The sequence below is a fragment of the Mus pahari genome, chromosome 17, assembly GCF_900095145.1.
Source record: "Mus pahari chromosome 17, PAHARI_EIJ_v1.1, whole genome shotgun sequence".
In the NCBI taxonomy this organism is placed as follows: Eukaryota; Metazoa; Chordata; class Mammalia; order Rodentia; family Muridae; genus Mus; species Mus pahari.
Window position 1 is genome coordinate 40,824,274 of NC_034606.1, and position 21,722 is coordinate 40,845,995.

Below are 21,722 nucleotides of genomic sequence, written 5' to 3' on the forward strand. Positions count from 1 at the left end.
CACACACACACACACACACACACACTGTGAGATGCTACCACATACCAGCAGCATGGCTCCAATGAGAGAATGGAGGGACTGCAACATTTGTGCTATAGTCGACTGTGCTGTGGAACAGGAGCATAGGAGCTAGTTGTCTTATCTTCTAATCCTTTCATTCAACCCAAGGCTGAACTCCACAGACGTGAAGGTTCTCTGCCACCTAGACATGGCCGACAAGGCTAAGAGCAGCTCTGGGGACAGATGCCAGGGCAAAAAGTAACCAAGACACCCATCAATAGCCAAAAGGACAAGCCATGAGAGAAAGCTAGTACCACACACAGCATCCTGGACAGCCTGAGGACCAGTGAGTGGTAAGGTGCCTGTCTCAGGTTAGCCCACAGAATGCTGCAGCATGGTTGCTTCAACAACAGAAACATGCTTCTTCCTGAGGCCGGGAGGCCCAGACCCATGGGCTACTGATTGCTCTCAGGGGAGGCTGCCCTTCCTGGCTCTAGAAGGTTCTTTCCCACTGTCCTCACCTGGCTTTTCTCAAGGTGTGCACTGTGTCGCTTCCTTTTCTTATATGGCACCGGTAGGACCAGATAAGAGCTGAACCTGTGTGACCCTCATTAATTTTACTCACACCCAGAGACCTCTTCTCTAAATTCGGTCACATGAGGGTCAGGGCTTTCCCTTATGAATTCCAATGGAACACAATTCAATCCACAGCGAGAGGCGAACAGAAGTAACTCTCTAGGCTGCTGTATGCTTCTACTAGCAGGGACAGCCCAGGACAGAGCCTTGGAGGTCAGTATTATAGGAAGCAGGTAGGTGGGGTTCTGGGGCTCAACAGAGCAGGGAAGGCTGTTCTACAGAAACTGATGCATGGAGTCTCAAGAGGCAGAATCCATAGCATAGAAAAAAAACTGGCCCTTCTGGCAAATGACCTTAAACAGAAAAGCAAAACTAAAACTGAGGTAAATGATGAAGATGACACCCTGAACTCTGACAGAGTCCTACAAATCCATGAAGAACGGGCAAGCTAGAGACACATGAATAATAAACAAGGTTGAATTAAAGAACCAAACCAAAACTCAGGAATCTTCATTTATAGTGTCAGTGGCAAACAAAGACAGAGCAGAGCAGCTCTGCAGGATATGCCCACCTCCTGCCTCCCAAAACTAGAATAGCCCTGTGCCAGACTCATACAATAAATAGTCCAGTCAATGAGACTTGCCCTAGCCAAAGCCACTGTCATCACATGAGAGTTCCTGTGGGAAGAGGACTGCGGGAACAACAATGAAGAAGGAAGGTGACCCTAAAGTCAGACCTCAGGGGCACTCAGCTGCCAACCAAGCAGTGGGATGGTCCTCCTCTAAGACGGTTTCTTCCATGCAAATACCAAAGGACAGCATGGGTGTGGAATCATTTGCTCTAGCAAAACTCAGTCCTGTCTGTCACTCCTAAAGATGACATACAGGGTTATTCTAGAACCTTATGGTACTGTTGGCCCCCTCTGCCAGGATTACCCAGACCTAGGACATACAAGAGCCAGGAGGGAAGGACTAGGTCACACAGCCAAACTCCCTGCAGCAGAGACACTTGAGACTGTAGGTCAGGGCCGTCAGAGCAGTCCCTCCAGCTGCTGCTCAGGCTTACTGGTTAAGCCCTTACTCTGCCCAGGACCGACCTCCCTGACCCAAACATGCAGGGGAGGAGGGACCGTAATTTATGCTCCCACCTATGCTTTATGGCTTTCTTAATTCAGCTCCTGCTACTATTAATGTAGTTAATGCTGAGATTATATCTATTTTCTGGCGTCAGGCAAAGATTTATTCAAGCCATTTTTCCGGTGGAGGCTCCCACGCTGTTAAATCAAGCACCTTGCCAATTAAGTGCTGACTTGGGAAGTGGACGCAATCTTAACAGGCATCCCACTGCAAATTACACAAGGGACTACAGCTCTGGGGAGGGGCAGTCAGCCACAAGCACCCTGCTGACTTGGGGAAAGCCCTCAAGAGCCTGAGTGGCTCAGCATGAGTTGGGGTCCCAACCTGCAGGCTGACCAGAGTACCTGGGCCTGCTCCAGATACAAAGAGGTCTCTCAAACTTCAACTCCAATCCATATACCAGGTCGATGTCACCAGCAAAACATTCCTCAGGCCCCCATGAGCCTTAGCTGCCCAGGCAGCACATGAAGTACTAAAACTTCCAGTAGCCATAGCAAATGCTAGACGGGGAAGGGTGCTGTGGAGGACAGAAACCGAAGGACCTAGTAGGAGGTGCTCCCACAAGAGGCCTGTTCCTTAGGCTCAGGTAGAGATAGGATATCATCCAAATCAGCCACATCCCAAAACAGAGCATTATAGGAGCGATGTAAATGAGAGCTGGGAAGGCGGGTCAAAGAGAGAACAATCTCCTCATGCTGGCCTGAGAGCCCATGTCCCCTGCACCCATGAAGTATTATTTCCTACTGGAAGTACTGTAATGACAGAGAGGCCACCCTCCTCCCCAGCATGATGCAATGGAGTCCTAGGGTAAGACCACCTGGCTCCTAAGGGAGCACCTGGTAGGGAGCCCAAGAAATAGCATGGCCTTCAGATAGCAGCTACCATGGGAGCCTAGCCCTGGAAATGCCACTTTCTCAAGTTCTCAGGTAAGGCCACTACCACCGGTCCAACCCCCGACCCAGCCATGAGAGGCTGAAGCATGTTTGAGGTAAGATCAGCTGGAGTATGATTTATGGGAAGTTAGATATGGTATTGATTATTTGAATGACAGTTTACTACCACCTCTAAAAACAGGCTAAAAGAGGTATTTAAAACAGCATTTAAGGATGTAAGGCACCCAGGTGGCACTGAGTGACAGAGATACTTTGCTTCTCCCTGTTAGAATAGCATCTCCAATTTTTCTGCTGTATATATATCCAAAACTGTCCATGTCTGCCCCTCAGCCTTGGGGCCCAGGCACCAACTGCAACTGCATATGGTTAACATACGTGTTCCCTACACTAAAGGAAAGCTTACAAGCCTTCTGAGTGCCCCTTCTTACCAACCATCCTCAGAGATATGAGAAGGATGTGCCTTCCAGCTCAGTCATTAAATACTTTATGATGTGGTCTGTGGTTATGTTGTGGCAGAGCCTCACTGAGGTCCTCCTGGGTCCTGGTCCTCAGTGTTTCCCCACAATAGGAAGAGGGACAGCCATCCACAAACCAGATTGAGGTATGGTCCTTCCTGTCACACTGTGATGTTCTTTAGCATAGGCCTATCACGATAGATAGAACTTTAATCACACAAGCCAACAAGAAGGGTAAAGAGGACAGTCCCCTTCCACCCTCTGGATCAGATTCTACCACATGGGGCTCAACAACAGAAGCAAAACCCAGTGTCTTGGAAGCCAGCCCTGATCTGGAATCCACAAATTTCTCACTAGGTACCAAGAAAATCCCATGACCCATTGCCCTAGCCTTCTGTGACCATCCTTACCCAAGAAGACTGTCCACGTGAAATAGAGCTGTGGGAGTCTAGTCCCATTGGAAGGGAAAGCCCTGGGCTGCAAGGTTTCTACAGAAGGCTTGGATCCAGAGTAGACTGGAGGAGGATCAAGGTGTGCCCACTTAAGCTCTCCCTCAGGCCTGCACTCAAGGGAGCATCACCTGGGGCTACAGAACCCATGCATAGCAATCACTCCTCTGCTGGGAAGGCCTCAGCCTCCTTGTGCTGGCAGCAAATTCTGGAGAGCATCTCCTACTTGTGCACAGAGCCTCAGGGTCAGGCACAGTTTCACTCAGTCAAAGAAGCAAAAGTGAAGGCAAGAGGGAACATGTCACAGGGGGACACATGCAAAGAAAAAGGAGGAAGAAAAGACAGCACATGCAACTGGCAGGCAGTCACAGAGCATACCAGACTGAGACTGAGTCAAGAGACACAGACATCACAACGGCCAGCAAGAGACAGCCCATGAGGGATGTGAGCGCAGAACCTGAGCAGGGAGAATGCACACGTTCTACCTTTGGATGGCTTATTGTCCTACCACCTTCCATGCCCTCATGCTGGTCTGTCTACCTTTAGTGATCTACTAGAGGGACAAGGAGACCATGGACGACCAAGTGACACAGGGGGACAGATCACTGCTGCCTGCCCTGCAGGCATCATTCCAAGTTCAAGGCCCTGGGTCTCTATGTCGAGAAGCCTCTTACCTTATACCTGGACCCCTAACCTGGACCCCTAACCTGGACCCCTTCCCTGTCTCTTCTCAGATGGTCACATCACAAACACTCTAGCCATGGCTTCCTAGCTCCATGCCAGTCGTCCTGAAAGCCTGATGAAACAGCAGTGGCAGTGTTGGAAAAGGTTGTCATGGGGATGTGTGACTCTGTGGGAAGAGGACCCTGTAGACTACAGCCCTGTCCTACTCTTCTGAGAGGCGGCTGAGGAACAGCTTAGGCTCTGCTCCTTCTACCTGGGAGCACAGGAGCACTGAAGTCTCCTAGGGAATTCTCATGCCCTGGTCATAGGGCCATTCCTGAGCTCACCCAGAGGCTATCACTCAGATCAGATGCCGCGTGACCAAGCAAAAGAACAGGCCTGCGTGCAGAAGCTCCAGCTGGCTTCCTGCTCTGAAGCCAGAGTCCAGGAAGGGGACCTGTCGGCAAAGCACAGTGGTTATGTGCTGCTTGTCAGCACATTAAAGAACACAGCAGTAGTAACCAGCTCAGCAGCAGCAGCACCTGGGCCCCAGCACCCAAGAGCTCCCTCCTCAGGGGCTCAGTTCTTAGTCTCAGCTCTATCCCACCAGTTAGCAAGGGCTGTGTTTAAAGATCTCTAAGAAGGGGTGGAGAGATAGCTAAATGGTTATGAGAACTTGTTGCTCTTGTAGAGAACCAGAGTTCAATTTCTAGCACCCACATGATGGTTCACAATGGTCTTTAACTCCAGTTCCAGGAAATCTGATGCCCTATTTTGGTGTCTACAAGCACCAAACATGCAACTGATACACAGGCAGGCAAAGCACCTTGTACATAAATAAAATAAAGTAACAATAAACAAAAAGATCTCTAAGAAAGTACCACCCTCCCTTCCTGAGAACTGTGCATCCCTCAGGCATATCCCAGCCTCGGTGTTAGTCAGGGCTAGAAGCTGCCCTTCCAAGATGACTCTCCCGCCAGTCCCTCCCTGAAAGGTTTTGGAAGGGTGTGGGCCTCAGCTTCAGTGGAAGCAGCAGGTGTCCGGCTCAGGAGGATGCCACTCAGCCTTGCAACAGAGGACAAGAGCTCAAAGGCCTGCCTGCCTCAAAGAGAAATAAATAACCAAGGCATGCTTTGAAATGACTTCCAAATTAAGAGTTGCATCCGTGCTGTCAAGCCCCTGCTAGCAACTTCTGTGGCACCTTCCGTGCAAAAACGTATCTCAGCCCATTTATTAGAATGATGAAGGCAAAGGGATCTAAAAATTGCACTCCTTCCTTAATGAGCAGCCGAAGGGATCGGTAAGCATAATTTCAGAAGCCAGTAATATTTTATATAATCGCCGAGTGGTTTAAATTGAAAACCCCCAACTGAATCAATATTTACTGCATTGAAACGAAATGAATAGTAATAAGTCACTAAGCTCCCTGTCCTGTTTCATAAAATAAAAAATTATAAAAATGAGCACAGGCACAGGGAGGCCATCACATTAACTTTTACAGCACTTGGGGAGCTGTAACCGCCGGTTCTCATAAAATAAAATTCTAAAAAACCTGCCGGAAGAGGCCTCCTCCAACACCACGTGGGGAAGCTTGTGGAGGCCAGAGCAGGAGGGGATGAAGGCTCCAGGACTCATCTTCAAGAGCCTTCCCCTGGTCAAAAAGAATCCGGAGCTCTCCTGCTTCGGACTGACACCACCTGGTGCTTGCTCAGCTCCTGCAGAGGAGAGAAGAGCTACCTTGAATGCAACTGCTGTTCCCCACAGGCAACATCCTACTTTGGTTTCTTTACCTATGTCTCTAATTTCAGTCCATCAGATGGAATATAAGTGAGCAGTCAGAGGCTACAGGGGCCCTCACAGATACTCAGGCCTGCATCTCTAACCAGCCTAGGAAGGGACACAAGTGAACTGGCAGGGAATGGGACCCAGTAAATGTTCCTTGACATATATGCATGGGATCGGGCTTAGAGCACAATGGTGTTAGCAGACGGCCTGCCTGCAAGGCAAGTGTGTGCGGGGTACACTGTGTGCATGTGCATGAGACAGGTGACAGGGAGCAGGTGGGACACGCCCAGGAGACAAGGACAAGAATGAGGTCCCTGAAGCCACAACCTTCTTGTTTCCTCAGTCTCAGCCAATCCATAAGGCTGATGACGGAAAGGGTGGGGGAAGGGAGAGACGTGGTGCTATAAAAATACAAACAAACCTAAATGTACCCCTGAGTTTAAGAATAACCAAGCTTGAGTAAATGCTCAACATTGTGGTCACCAGGGGATGCAGTAAGACTGCCACACACTGAGAGTAGAAATAAAAACCAAAGCAAACCGAACCAAAACCCAATAATATCAGGTATAAGGGACCAGAAAGGCAGATGAGCCAGTTTCATATAAACATGTATCTTCTCCACATCCCAGCAATCCCCACTAGAGGAAAGGGAAGCTCAGGTGTGCACAGCTGCCTTCGTTTACACCTCTCCAATGACAATCAGTTCATGTTCACCCAGAGAGAATTCGCATCAGCGTGGAATAAGCAACAGAATGTCGCTTGGCAGTAATGAAGTACAGAAGCCACAAAGATCGTGTAAACCAGATCCACTACACTGTGCAAACCAAGTGAGGGACAGTCATATATGTGCCATTCCAAAAAAGTTAGTGAGTCCACAGGAAGAAGGGCTGGATGGGAGCTGCACTGGGCTTGGAGGTCCTGGAAGGGGCACGAGATTGGCTCAGGCAGGGAACAGGAGAGTGTCACTGTACAGGCAAGCGCTGTGCATATAGCATTCAGCAAGCCTCACAGAGGCCTACATTTATATTTCTATATTTCACCACATGCCAAGAACAATGCGGAACTCTACTTAGTAAGCCTGCTTTTCTCAGTGCTTAATTGAAAGGATAAAACTTGCATTCCAGGCTTGAACAAATGAACAAATGAACATCCAGGCACAAGTAGATACTGAGGAGATCCAAAAGCAACGCGGCATGCTGTGTTCACCCAGAACTAAATTTCCTTCCTTCCTTCTTTTTTTTTTTTTTTTTTTTTTTTTTCTTTCTATAAGTACACTGCAGCTGTCCTCAGACACACCAGAAGAGGACATCGGATCCCATTACAGATGGTTGTGGGACACCATGTGGTTGCTGGGAATTGAACTCAGGACCTCTGGAAGAGCAGTCAGTGCTCTTAACCACTGAGCCATCTCTCCAGCCCCAGAACTAATTTCAACACTACTAATATTTGGTCACTTGGTCACAGGAGGCTTTCTGTACACTGCAAAGACTGGCCAAGTGTTAGCATACCATAAGGGGCAAAGTTTTGTAAAGAAGTGACTGATTCAGGACCATGGAAGGGGAAGTCCAGGGTGAACCTGGAGCACCTTCATCCCACTGCAAGTCAGTGTCCAGGGAATGAGGAGGCTGCTGAGAAACCCAAGCCAGTCTGAAGGATAAGACTGACTGAGGACCAAAATAAATAATGATAGAGAGAGAGTGCAGCCTACTTAACAGTGAGTTCAAGATCACACCATTGTAAACAAACAATCATACATGACAAGGGGTCACTACTTACAGGCAGAGTCCCATCAACCCATCAGAATGGAGGAAGACTGGGAAGTCACTAATAGTCCAGATGCTTGGGGAGCCCGAGTCTGCCAAGTCTTCACAACCTCCTACCCATGGGTCAGAGTAACCTACACGGCAAGGCTGGCCAAAAGCTCCTGGACCACGTGGCTCCTCCACCAAGCAAGCCAAGAACACATAAGAACCTCTACAACATTCCCGCCCAACAGCAAATCTACACCTAATTCCAAAGAGACATGAAAAAAGCCCAGTAAAGGGACATTCCCCACAACACCTGGGCCTTTCCTCTCCAAGTACATGACCACAGAGACCAGGTCAGCCTCAGACATCCCTCCTGCCTAGAGACTTGTGCAGGACCACAAAGACAGTCCTTGAGGACCAGTTCAAAAAGCACAAAGGCAATGCAGCAGTAAATGGGCAAAATGAAACTAATTGGGAGACTTGGGTAAAGAATACTAAGGCCGGGTGGTGGTGGCGCACGCCTTTAATCCCAGCACTTGGGAGGCAGAAACAGGTGGATTTCTGAGTTCGAGGCCAGCCTGGTCTACAAAGTGAGTTCCAGGACAGCCAGGGCTATACAGAGAAACCCTGTCTCGAAAAAAAAAAAAAAAAAAAAAAAAAAATTAGAGTTCTGTATTATTTCTGTGCCTTTTCTCTAAGTATAAAACATATCAAAATACAAAAGTTATTCAAAGAAACTAAAAGTAAGGAGCTAGTTAGGAAAAAGCATGTGAGTCATGAACTAAAAGTAACAACTCCTCGCTCCCTTGTCTGGGCACCACTGACACAGAACAAGGAAGAGACAGCCTGTGCTCCACTGGGAGCAGAGGCAAGGAGCAGATTCAGAGAAGCTGCAGCCCAGGCCCAGCAGCTGTGGTTTCAGACGTGCTGGCAGCCATCTACAGGCCACTAACCAGCCCCAGTCAGCAGGGCCCTGCATAGGATGGCGGCTACATTAAGTCCACACACAGATATTATATCCACCATTGTCACTGTGCAGCAAGAGCTGGGACTGGGCAGCTGGCTTGCCACAGCCAGGCCTTCCTGACCCCTCCAGGGCCCCATATTAATTCTCTAACGCCAGACTCCTCTACTACAGACCCAGCTGAGCATCTGCACTGGGACTTCGCTGGCCTCCACATGGGCTCCCTAGGATCTCCCAGTCTGGCCTGTGCCATTTCCCTACCAAGAAGCCTCTGCTTTACCTGTGATTTTTCATTCATCAAAGGTACCATGGTCCTGAGAGCTATAGCCCAGCTGTTCCTCTCAGCCTAGGAATGACGAGCAGCTGTTCAGGCTGACTTCTGTGGGCTGTAGCTCCCTGGTAGGCAGGGGCCTTCAGTGATTACTGAGTGAGGGAACACAAGCAATGATAGAAAGAGCAAGGCAGAATCCACCTGGGTTTAAGTCAGGCTGTCAGGCACTTCCAATCCAGTGCCTAAGCAGAGAGGAGTCACCCACCTGTGGCCTGCCTGCAACACCCACTTAAGGGAGCTTAGAAGAAAAGTCAGGAAGACTCTGACCTGAGCCACAATAACCACATACTCAACAAGTAAAATATGGGTGCCAATCGGGTAAATAACCCCAACCCTCATGATCACCATTCTATGCTACTGACCAGAGAGCCGTTCCCCCAGAACCACAGTCCTGGCCTTGAGTTAATCAGGAAACCTCTCTCTAGGCTTAGGGTTACCTGGACCTTGGATCTCCTGACCTGAGGTAACAATCTTTGCGTACATGTGATCCAATGCCTCCCAGTCATTCCCAATACTGACACTAAGGTGAGGAAAGGGAGTTGGGAGTAGTGGCTTCCAGGATAAACAGTAATCCTTCTAACTACTGTACCCACTATCTGCAGCACCACCCTAGGGATCTTCTCTTGTTACCACCTCTCTTAACACCCATGCTATATGTATATGGACTGAGCACTCACGCAGAAGTATCAGGCACAGAGTGATTCTTAGAGCCACTTGTCTTACAGACAACACACAAGGCACCCGGACAAGGTCCTTGCAGTCAGACACTGAAGCTCAAGGCTGCGAATGCTGGGGGAGCTAGCAGAGCAAGCACCTGGTCTTAGGGAAGCCTGACTGTGGAAGAATTGGTTGTCTTGAGGCAGGGAGACAAGGTGGTCCAATAGTCAGCAGCACTGTACTGGTATCAGTCTCTAGGGCCAAAGCATGGCCTGGGCTGAAAGGACAGTCAGAGGGGACCAGCTCTGCCCTGGGGGAGTGGGCTATCTTGAGTGGCCCTACCTTTTTCCCCACCCCAGCCAGAACTAGGGATGTGTTCACCTGCAGGGCCACGGGGACAACCCCAAAGGAGGGCTCACAATAGTGTTCCTCATTGGCAAGCTGCTCCTCGCCTGGGAGGGAATGATGTCTCAGCTCATATCCCGTGATACCCAACACTGAGTTGGCCCAGGAGCAGACCCATGGGTCCTGCCTTGCATACCAGCCTCTTTCATCTTAGCATTCTGAATTCTTCTCCAGGCCACAAAAAGGCCCTGCTGCTGTGGCCTGTGCTGTCCTTGCCCTAACTCCTGGAAGCCTTACTTTCAGATGGGTCTTCCCTAAAACCAATTCCCAACCTAGCATTTTAGGCAGATTTCAAGGCCTCAGTGTGTCCTACCAGTGGCTATTCACAAAATCTCATGTCTCAATTGTCCATGGTCCTGACTGCCATTTCCATTAGGACCTGGGTCCCAACAGGCTCCTAACCTAATCTACCCTTATCTCCTTGGCAACTCAAACCATCAGTATGAACAGGACCCCGTACTGAGTTTACCTGTGTAAACTCCCAGAGGGCTGTTCAAGACCAGGCAGAGAATGAGGATGAAAGCAATCTGGAAAAAATAAAAAATAAAAAAAAAAATAAAAAAACAAAGATAAACAAAAGAAAGCAATCTGGAGAAGGGAGCACTGGCCTTGTATGGAGTCACTCTAAGCACCTCTCACTACTGCACTCCCGGGAGTGTCAGGAAGCTATGGGAACTCCAGCGCTAGCTGATAGTGGACCCTCCCTCCCACGGACAGAACGGCTGTGCCCTTCAAACTTCCATGCTGCAGTCCTAGCTTTAAGAAATGCCATTTGGAGGTAGGGCTTTTGGAAGGCTATTCAGAGTCAGAATAAGAATCAAGGCCCTCAGGATGGGATGAGGGTCCTCTAAGTGAAAAGACCAAATAAATGTTCATGAGCTCTCCTCCCTTAGATGAAGAAGTCCCCAGGGAGCCAAGAGCCCTATCAGCCTCCACAATCTGTCTTCACCCTGATCTCAGATTTTGACTTCCAGAAGAGAGAGGCAAATACATGCGTCTAAGCCATACACATGGTGACAGTTTGTTGTTGCAGCCCTGGCAGTCACAAGACAGTACCCTGTACAGAGAGCAAGCAGGAGGCAGAACAGGGCAGCTGCTGGTAGCCAGGCAGTGGGTGGAGCTGCTCATTAAGGAAACACATGGAGACAGAGCATAGGAACCAGCCGTGCAGTTGGAGATGCCTCCCATTCTTGGCTGAATCCTCTTTAATGAGCCGTCACTTTGGAGAAGCGTTTCAGAGCCTTTCAAACTCTTGGCCTAAACCTCGTCAAACTGCACAGAGATTACTTAAGATTTACCGCACAGGCACAAAATAAAATAAAATAAGGCAGCCCAGCAGGCAGTAGCTCTGTGACAGGACCATTTGTAGTTGGGCTGGAAAAGCCTCTCGATTCATCTGCTTAAGCACAGTGGCTTCTGTTTATTTCGCACTTTCATGTCAAATGAATTTGGTGAAACAAAAAAAGTGACAGGCAGTTTAGGGATATAAGTCACATCAGCTTCAGTTCAGATTAATGAACTTGCTGAAAGCCACAAGGACACAGGCAAATCCACAAATCTTAAGGAAAAAAAAAAACCACCTGCCATACAGATGTGTGCCTCTGTTCTGGGATGGCTTCTCTCTGAGGCCCCATTCAATTTCTGCCCCTGCATCTTAGACTTTAGGCCTGAACAGCATCTTTTGTGTGACTTGGGCTGGTTCCAGGCCTGAAACCCCTGCGGGCAAGTCCTATGCCAAGACATCAGTATTCTCCAAGGCTCAAGGATTGCTCTGGAAGGCTGATGCGGGGCCAAGACAAGAGTGTACAGTGGGGGCACCCAGAGTCCTGGACTGAACTAACTGAACAACGGTCCATCCCGCTGGCTTCCCTGGGCAGGGGCTGAACAGCACATTCACCAGAAAGCCTCTGAGCTGAGCCAACAGCCATTGCCAAATACCCAAAGATGACAGAGATCAGTACCACAGACACCAGCCCCAAAGTCAGAGTCCTGTACCAGAAGGGGCCTTCTGTCACAGGCCACTATGCACTCACTTAGCCAAGACAACAGGTGAGCTTGCCAACCACAGCCTCAATGGGCATGGCCATCTTCCTAGACCCTGAATGGGAGTACTTCAACATTCTAGGGCTTTGCTCAGCAGCCTCCCAGCCTTCTGTCTGGACAGAGACAAGCACTGACCAACCAAAACAATCTGAGGCCATGAGCTGACGCCCAGCATGTCCAACCCAGCATGTGCCCGCAGCAGAAGGAAGACCCACTTCCCTCTTCCCCTGTGACTATTCTGTAAGTATATGCCTGCCAAGTTCTCATGGCCTTAGAGTAAGGTCACCTCATACCATAAAATGTGTTCAGAGATAATAGGTGATGGCAGTTCCCCTACAGTGCCACCTTAGGCTCCAAAGAAAGGATGTATAGAACTTCCCAAAAGGGAACAAGATGGTCACTCCTGCTCTTTCCCAAACAGAAGCATTGCGAACAGCCCAGGATGGCAGAGACACCCTGCCTTCCTAGGAAAGCAAGGAGAGAAGAACACAGACAGGAGGCCCCAGGAGGTGGCAGGGAGGCCTCATGCAAATAAATCATGGCATTGCCAGTTTGCCCACTCTATCATCTGGTGACCTAAGGACAGCAGAGATGTAACCAAGCTACCTAGCTGTCACAGGTGGCACAGTGCTCAGCCCCATCACTGAGAAGCCCTGCTTAGGATGAGGGCAACAGGTTGTTGCCTGGGCCTTTAAAGACCTGCCTGAACCCTGGAGCCTCTCTGCCACTCACTACCCATGTGTTCGTACCCACTACCCACTGTTCCGCTTCTTATACTTCAGAATAAATAATACCAATTCAAGGGCAGATTAGAAACTGAGGCTTCAGGGAAGAAGTGGCTTACCCAGCCAAGGTCCTTTAGCAATGATCAGGAGTGGCCAAGTCTCTAACCACAGTATCTGCAAAGAACGAGAAGACTCCATCTCACGCCTATGCTCAGTCACTCCGTCACATGTGTCTACCAGTCTCCAACTCCTTCATCAAAACTTCTAAGACTGCTAGGGCTACCTAACAGAGTAGGGAAGGTGCTCTCCCCCCAGGGAGTATACAGCTACAGGCCCAGTAAACAGCACTGCAGCAGTCCTTAGTCCCCAGTGGCTTGAATCCAACACCATCCCAATCCCTCCTATCATACAAAAAAACCCAAGGAGCCTTCGGGTGATCTGCACGGAAGGAAGCAAGCCAAATAATCACTGTGGCCCCTGGCTCTGATAGGGCACAGGCAGCAGGAAGGCAGGTACCAACTTAGCACTGGCCCTAAAGACAGGTTCCATCTGCTGCTTCAATAAGCCAAACCCAAGCGTGTGCATCTGACAATAGCAGGTCAGGCAGCTGGCTGGCAGCCACTCTGCTGAGCAGGCAGCTACACCAGGGCATGGATGACCTTGGGTAAGGGAAGCCTAACCTGCTAGCCATTCTCCCTAGGGTCTCCTGAGAATTGTACCCCTAAGCTTAGTCCCTTTCCTAGCCCTAAGCACAGAATTCATGACCCCCAAGAGTTTCAAATATCTGGCAAAGGATTAAAAATGACCAGAGTGAGTGGTCAGGGAAAAGTGGAAGGGCCCCTTCACATACACTGTATCCAAGCTGAAGTGCTCCTCTGGGTGCAGAGAGAGCACTGAGGCCTGGTGTCCACAACAGCTAGCCAGCACAGCAGACACATGAATTCAGTCCAGGCAGGCACCCACAGTTGTAGGACCTGAGCCATCAAAAGGCAATACCCACCCCACCTCCTGTCCACCTACACAGTTGAACCACACCAGGCACCACCTTGGCAGAAAGGAAGTTTAAAGAGAAGAGCCCAGCTGACTTGGTGTTTACTTCCTAGCCTCCATTAGAGACTGTGTGGCATGCCTGCTGACTGTGCACCCCTAGTCTGCAACAAGCACCTCCCTTTTCTAGGACTCAGCCCCCCAACCCCACCCCACCCCGCCCCAAGCCAAGGTAGAAGTTTCTACATAGTAACTCTTTAGAGGCCTCCTAGGAGGCCCTACTACACTAAAACTTGGAACCTGCTTGGCTCTCCAGGGTTGGAGGGAAAAGATGGCTAGGTCGCCTAGCAATCTTACCTTGGGCCCCATCCATGCCCTACCTGAGGAGGGATGCAGGCCTAATGCCGGCTGCAGGAGGGGGAGGTTCTCACCAGCTGAGAATCAATAAATCTGAACCTCATTCATGATGATCTGGGGCTCTTATTAAGTAAATTAATTTAAGTTAATTTAGCTCGATCATGACTCCCGATCACAGTGATTTAGTGAGGGGGAAATTGCATTAGGAAAGGCCATGCTCACCAGATAGAGGAACGGAAGAAAATTAGATCCACTTAGCAATGTGAATTAATATGGAAATAGCAGGTGTAAATTTAACCTTATCGAGAGAGTAAAAATTATCTTCATAAATTTGTAGAAATAGCCCCCAAGATGCATATAAATCTATTTAAAACAAAAATATTACAAAAAGTGCAGTAAAATTAATTTAAAATATACTTCCAGCTATTGCCTCCAGAAAAGTCGGCAACAGGGCCAAACCTGGTGTGGCCAGTGGTAAGGGAAGAGGCTGATGGGCCTTGGACATACAAGCTAAGTCAGACAGGACTGTCCACACAGCAGGATGCACTTCTGGTGTTGGCCTCGGCCCAGGAATGCTCCGAGTAGCAGCAGAACCAACAACCAAGCAGGATATGGAGGGCAGCGGGCTGTGAAATGCACTTCTGCAAGCAGGCCTGGCCAGAGTCTCCAGACCCAAATCTCCCCCAGGGCCTCGCTCTACCCCTTCCTGCTCCCTACCTACCCACTGGGATGCCACCCCTCACTGTGACTGGAGGTAGGACACCTCCACCTAAAATAAGAGAGGGGTGGGGATCAATGTCCTAAAAGACCCAGCCTTCTCCTGGAACCCAGAGGGAGCCCCAAGAATGTCAGACACATGGCTGCTGACACAGTAGCTACAGCAAGGCCAGTGCATTCTGAAGGAAGACTGTGAGATGGCCTAGCTGGGGTAATGAGGAACCTACATCACCATTCTTGACAGTTAACATGTTGACAGTTTTCAGACAGGGTGCTCAGGGCCTGACTTCTCTCAGGAGGATACCCATGGGCAGCTCATAGTAGAGGACCCAAATATCTTGGGGGCAGCTGTTTCCACGGTGCCTGGGGTCCCACCAATTAGTAGGCGTGCTGATATCAGCAGTGGACATATGCACACAGGTACCTTTGTAAACATGCAATATAAGCAAGTCGGCCATGTGTATGGTATATAAACTGCTAAACAAATGAAAAAATAAAATCAAGATGTTGTCCCCTAAAGTTCCCTGAGGGAAGCTAAGGTCCTATAGCCCAAAGGCCTCAATCTTCAGTCCTCAATGTCCAGACAGTGAGCACAGTACGCAGGTTTGCAGAAGCCTACACAAGGTCTTCCTACCTGGATAATGGGATGCGCCGGGCCCGCCAGGAGGGGAGAGATGAGGGGAAGGATGGAGCACCAAAGGAAGAGCTGGGGGTCTTCTTTACAATGCGGTAGCGGGTCTTGATCACCTTATTGGAGGGTGGAATCCCCATGTGCACACTGGAAGCTACAACAAAAACCCAGATTTAGCATAGGTCAGCAAGAGTTAGCAGGGCCCCTAGGGCCCAAGGCTAACCTATGAGTTACAGGAATTCTATCACACCCTGCCTCCAGCCTCACTCCTTGCACACGGAGATCTCCCCTTAGCCTGGCAGAGGCTTTAGGAGGTGGCTAGCGTGGCTTCCGGGAGAGCCTAGAACATCTTTACACCCACCCAAACAAGATAGAGACACTGCATGACTGCTCCCAGTGAGAGGAGAAGCCCAGCAAGTGAGCCCTGGGCAACAGGGAGGAGGCCTCACAAGTGAGAGTCCATACACGGAAACCGCAGACTCCTAACTCCAGGGTTGGTCCCAGAGGCCAGAGCAGACAGTCCTGCATGGGAGGGGCACCAGAACAGACCCGTCCTCTCCAGTACCTCCCAACAACAAGCCCAAGCAGATTTATGTACTTAATCACTGTTTTCATAACATTCTGTGGAGTGATGTCCATGATGGCTTTTTTCTTGCTGAATGTTTCTTGCAATTAGCAGGGATCTGTTTTGCCCGAGTTCACTTGATAGCCAGCAATTTCTCCATAGCTTCAAGGAACACGCCTAATTGCCCGACTTTCATAATGTACAGCTCTAACTGTCCAGATAATTAAAGCTAACACGGCCGCCTCTCATGGCTGCTCCCCTCTGACATGAGGCACAGGGCCCTAAACAGAGCCAAGACAAACACAGCCAGGTGGTCTGACTCCCTTTGGTCTATACCTAACTCCCTCTGGCCCTAGGAACCCTCAAAGACACTTGTCTGTCCCTGCTTAGTACTCAGGCCATGAGTAGCTCTGAGTGACCAGCAGCAACTGTGACAGATCCTGAGAGTAACATGTTGGAGATCAGCAGAGCTCCCATATTTCAGCTTCCTGAGGTAGTGCCTCAGTCACACAGCCTCTGGGAAGGCCAGGGAAAAGAAGAGCTCACATGCCCACCATGCCCACACCACAACTGCCCTTCCTCATTTAGATATGTGCAAGAGCCTCCCCACCACCTTGGACACTGACTGCCCCACTTGCAGAGGAGTTACAGCTTCAACCATGGATTACTGAATGTGTCAGGGTCACTGGTCAAAGCCCTCTGGGTTGTGTTGGGGTTGAATATCCCTCAGAGTGACAGTTCAAGAGTTATCTGGTTCCAGAGAATAGAGGCAGATGCCAGCCAAAGCAATGCCATCGCAGCCTCTAGAGAACTCACCCCAAACACATCTTCCACCTGCCATTGTGCCCTCATCAATAGTTTCTCTTTTCTTTTCTTATTAAATATAAAATATCAATAAGAGTGCATTATGTTTATTTACTCACTTATGTAGGTGACTGCACACATGCGCATGTGCCACATCACCCATGTGAGATCAGAAAACAATTTATAGGAGTCTCCTTATACCACGTGGGCCCCAGGGATCAAATTCAGGTCCTCACATTTGGCAGCAAGTGCCTTTACCCACTGGTCCATCTTACCAGCCTCCTGGCTTTCTCTTTTCTCTCCCCCCTCTAGTTCTCTCTGTTCCCATTTTTGTCTGTCTCAAGGAGACCACGGGGAAAACAGGAGTTCGGGAACCAAAGCAAGAAGCTGCATTGGAGTGGGAAAGATGATTCAGCAGTTAACAGCACATACTAACTACTCTTGTAGAGGACCTAAGTTTAGTCTCCAGCACCCATACCAGGCAGCTCACAACAACCTATGACTCCAGCTCCAGAGAATCTGATGCCCTTTCTTGCCCTCCATAGGCACCTACACTAATATGTACATACCTAAACATACACAGAGACACACAGAGACACACATCACAACACATCTTTAATTCCAGCACTCAGGAAGCAGGGGCAAAGGTAAGCAGATCTCTGAGTTCAAGGCCACCCTGGTCTAATAGTGAGTTCTAGACCAGTCAGAACTATATAAGTGCCGGGCGTGGTGGCGCACGCCTTTAATCCCAGCACTCGGGAGGTAGAGGCAGGCGGATTTCTGAGTTCNAGGCCAGCCTGGTCTACAGAGTGAGTTCCAGGACAGCCGGGCTATACAGAGAAACCCTGTCTCAAAAAGAAAAAAAAAAAAAAAAAAAAGAACTATATGAGTCCATCTCATAAAAAAAAAAAAAAAAAAAAAAAAAAAGAACTATATGAGTCCATCTCATAAATAAATAAATAAATAAATAAATAAATAAATAATACATCCAAGAGAAGCTGCATTACCTGAAATTCTGTGACCCTCTCTGAGTTACCAACGTGAATCTACAACTCTGAGCAGATGTAGCTCAACATGTTTTAAGACACAGGGGAGTCTGGTATATAGTGGGTATGAATAAAAAAAAAAATGTTTGTTGAGTTGAATTTTCAAGGTCTAAGAAGCAAGTAGAGGCCAACAATCAATCAATACACACTTATTTCAACTAAGAGCTCAAGAATGCAGGTATCCTCACTGTCAATAACCCCAACATGATCTCACTCCCTGTAAGCCCAGCCCAAGGCTCCCTGCTTCCTCCTGGGATGAGAATGTGGCCAACTGGAACCATTCTTTCCTTACATGGGACAGCTGGGCTACCCGATGCCAGTATTCCTAATAGACAGGGGCAAGTCAATCAGAGCAACACTTAGGTTCAACGTGTTTCCTCCCCATGCTAAGGTTCCCCATTAAAAAAGGCTACAGGGCTCCCAATTAGTAGCTAGCAACTTCTTCTGTTCAAACCCTGTTCATGAGTCTCCTGAGGCTGTCCACAGCTACTGAGATACAAATCCTAAAACTCTGTCACAGCTGAGAGCCACTAAGCTTAGTTCTAGCAGCAGCTTGGATTGGGCTGTTCTGGAACCCACTATGCCCTCTGACAGCCTGGATCGGATCAAAACCAGCTCTGTTCCTATTCCTTGGCCATCTTTTCGGCTAAAAAAACTTCTCTTATCCAGGCTTCCTCTAGAAAGCACTACACCCCACTGCTCATAGGGCTGAATTCTAGAAAGGATTTCCCTCTATGCAGTAGCTCAGAACAATCAGCACTTGAGTGGCTTCTCACCCCTCCTGCTAGCAAACCTAGGGTCAAATTTCTTCACTAACTTCCTGCATTTCACTAGTCCAACTGTCACACCAAGAAATACAAGGTAACAACTCTTGATTCACTGACCTTGGATTACTCTAGAGCAAGGTGGGATATTTTCTCACCACCTCACACCTACCGTGGTCCCAAGGGATGGTCCTCCCATGAGAGTGAAATTATTTGAGGGGTTCACAAAGAGGACTATGAAGCCCATGTCACCCAATAGTTAGTTGGGCAGCACCCCCCCTCCAGTCTGGCCCCAAACTACTCCCAGTCCCCAGCCTTTCCCAAATGGACAGCTTAGATATATTTATAACAGTGACTCTGGAGACACGGAGCAAATTGTCAGGCAGATGGGCTACAGGAAGGAAAACCCTCAGACGCAGTAGCCAGCAGGAGAAAGAGTTTCTAAGACTATGCCTAGCACACAGGGGCCAGATGGGCCCTCCCTCCCATCAGGGATGGCCAGGGGCTAAAGACTTAGAGCTACTGGGCAGCCAGACTGACTGTCAGGAACAGCCTCAGCCCTCCTCCCAGAGGACACAGGTGGGGGCAGCCCACCCCGCCTTGCTGGCTGAAGGGTTTTGTGTAGATAATCATGTTATTTAGATAGGATGTTGGTTTAATTCCCTTCATTACAGACTCCCAGGGCTGTAATTTTTTTTCTCCGCATGATGTATCCCCCGTGGCACGCTTCACTCAAATCAAGCCCCTTGCGCCTTTATTGCCTACGCTGCCCTAGCTGTGTTATCAGGCCCACACATGCAGCCCTCTCCGCCCGCTGTCCAGAGGTCACTTCTAATGACTAATCGAACTCATTAGCTTTCCTAATTAAAAACTTTACTACCGCAATGGAAGACAAACTACAAAAAAACTGCTGGCATCATATTTGAATGGGATATGAGCCCCATCTATCAGCAGGGCTCCAGCTCCTGTCCAAGACTGAACCTTCTGGCTGTGAGGTTCAACACCCTCACTCCCAGGCTGGGGGCTGGTCAGGGGCAGCTCAAGGGTACTCTCAAGAGCCTGGTTTGTACCCTGACCCAGGGACACACTATCAGGAGGGAAGAAGACCACTGAGCCAGGAAGTCTGACCAGCTCCTAAGTGGATAGCCAGAGGGGGGCCTAGGGTCAGTACCGCTTAGAACTACTGCTCTCATCCTAGGGAGCTCCACCTCTCCTGGATGTCATAAGGGAGGAGCTGAGGAGTGGTTCAGACTTTTATGGAACTTCAGAGGGAAATGACTAGGAAGAAAATAAGTTGCTAATTTCACAACCAGTTAATAAATAGGATGATAGAAGAATTAGCATTTTGGGCAAAGAGATGCCTAAGGCAACCCAGGAAAAAGCTGCTTCCCCACCTCTTGCTCTAGCCAGCTGAAGAGTCACAGTGAGTGTCCTCACCACAAAACCCACAGAAACTCCCTTCAGGAAAAGGGAGGATGCTGAAGTGGAACCTTGCCCCCCCCCACACACACACACACATACACACAGGAGCAGAGAGCAAAAGAGTTCTGAGCATGTCCAAGAGCAGTATCCACCAAGCCCTTAGCTGGGGCCCCAGAAACAGGCAGGTACAACAGCACAGCTTCTATGGAGGTGGCCAACACAGGGCAGCAGGAATCAGTACAGAGCAGAGCTCTGGCTTAAGAACAACTCCTTCCACTCTAGCCCCGTGATGGGGTCAGCTAAGGAAGAGGCCAGAGACGGGCACCTGAACACTGAATGGCCAGAGTCAGCCTGGCAGAAGAATATGACCCTGCTGACAGAACTTTGAAAATTTCTCCAAGTTCTTGACAGCAGAGATGGCTGGAAACAGGCAGGCAGGGGTCAGATCCACTGTAAGACTACAGCACTGCAGGATGTGTGAGCAGAGGGCAGAGACACGAGGTTTTCTGGGGCTGGATTTTCAGAGCTATTAGAGTACTGACAAGGTTGAGGACCCTTCATGGTAGAGGACAGGGGACCAGGCCACAGGACTGAGGGTATCTTGCCCAGTCAGGCTCTCTGCCCCTAATTCTGTATGATTCAACTTTCTTCCTATATTGCCTAATCTGCTTTTTATCAACAGCTACACTGACACTTCTTCAATATCTTCAGACTGTCTATACTCTTCACTGGCTGATGACAACTCTAAGAAGTCATCATGGATTAGCCCTTCCAGAAGCCACATTGATTTCCACTCTGCCCCATAAACCATGCTCTCTTCCCATCCAGCTCACCGGCTACATGTCCTGTCTGTCCATCAATAGCATCTTCTTCCATGGTCCCCACCTCAGGATCAGCATGGGCATTCCCTAGCCAACTCACAGTGGCACTAGTCAGTGACAGTTATCTAAAGGGTCTTTCCCCTGTCTTGAGGTGCAATCTCGGGGCTAGCTCAGGATCTGTCCTGAAAGAATGAGCATGAGACAGAGGACAGCAGTCAGCAGGAACCAGCCTGACCCCTTCTCTAGCATACACAGGTGGCAGTGAGCTACAAGAGCCCTCAAGGACATGTTGACAAAGATGGGGCTACGCCTATCGCCTTGGCCTGGCAAGTGCTCCCTAATGATGTGACCCAGGACTAGCACAGGCCTTCCTGCCCACCCAATCTCCTTTAAATCCTTCTCTTCTCCCTCTGCATTGTTCTTGCTGTCCTATATAGTTCAAGAGCTGAGCATGAGTGCCTACAACTACCGAAGGGCTCCAGAGCCCTCCCAGGAGAGCAGACTTCTCACAATTAATTGCCTAATTAGTTGTGTTACAATAGATGGTGTTCCAGTGCCATATGTACACACAGCAGCAGAAGACAAGAAACGTCATTCCAGACACTACAGAACAACTTTTGAACCTGGTTCTAAAGGAGCAGGAGTAGCCATGGATTAGTCGCAGGCCAGGACTGAAGAAGGGTCAGGGCTTCAAGAAGCAGGGACAGTCCTAGACAGTGGTACCCTAATCGCTGAGGGAGGGAGGGATGGAGAAGGAGAGGGAGAGGGAGAGGGAGAG

General features: G+C 49.3%; 1 protein-coding gene across 1 annotated transcript in view; it reads right to left on the bottom strand.

The window, feature by feature from the left end:
- Positions 1-21,722, bottom strand: part of Zc3h3 (zinc finger CCCH-type containing 3) — an 86,999-nt gene that overhangs the window by 38,888 nt on the left and 26,389 nt on the right. The window contains exon 4 of the mRNA XM_021216602.2: positions 15,526-15,676. Within this exon, the coding sequence (XP_021072261.1) occupies positions 15,526-15,676 (151 nt within the window). The remainder of the gene's footprint in view (positions 1-15,525; positions 15,677-21,722) is intronic.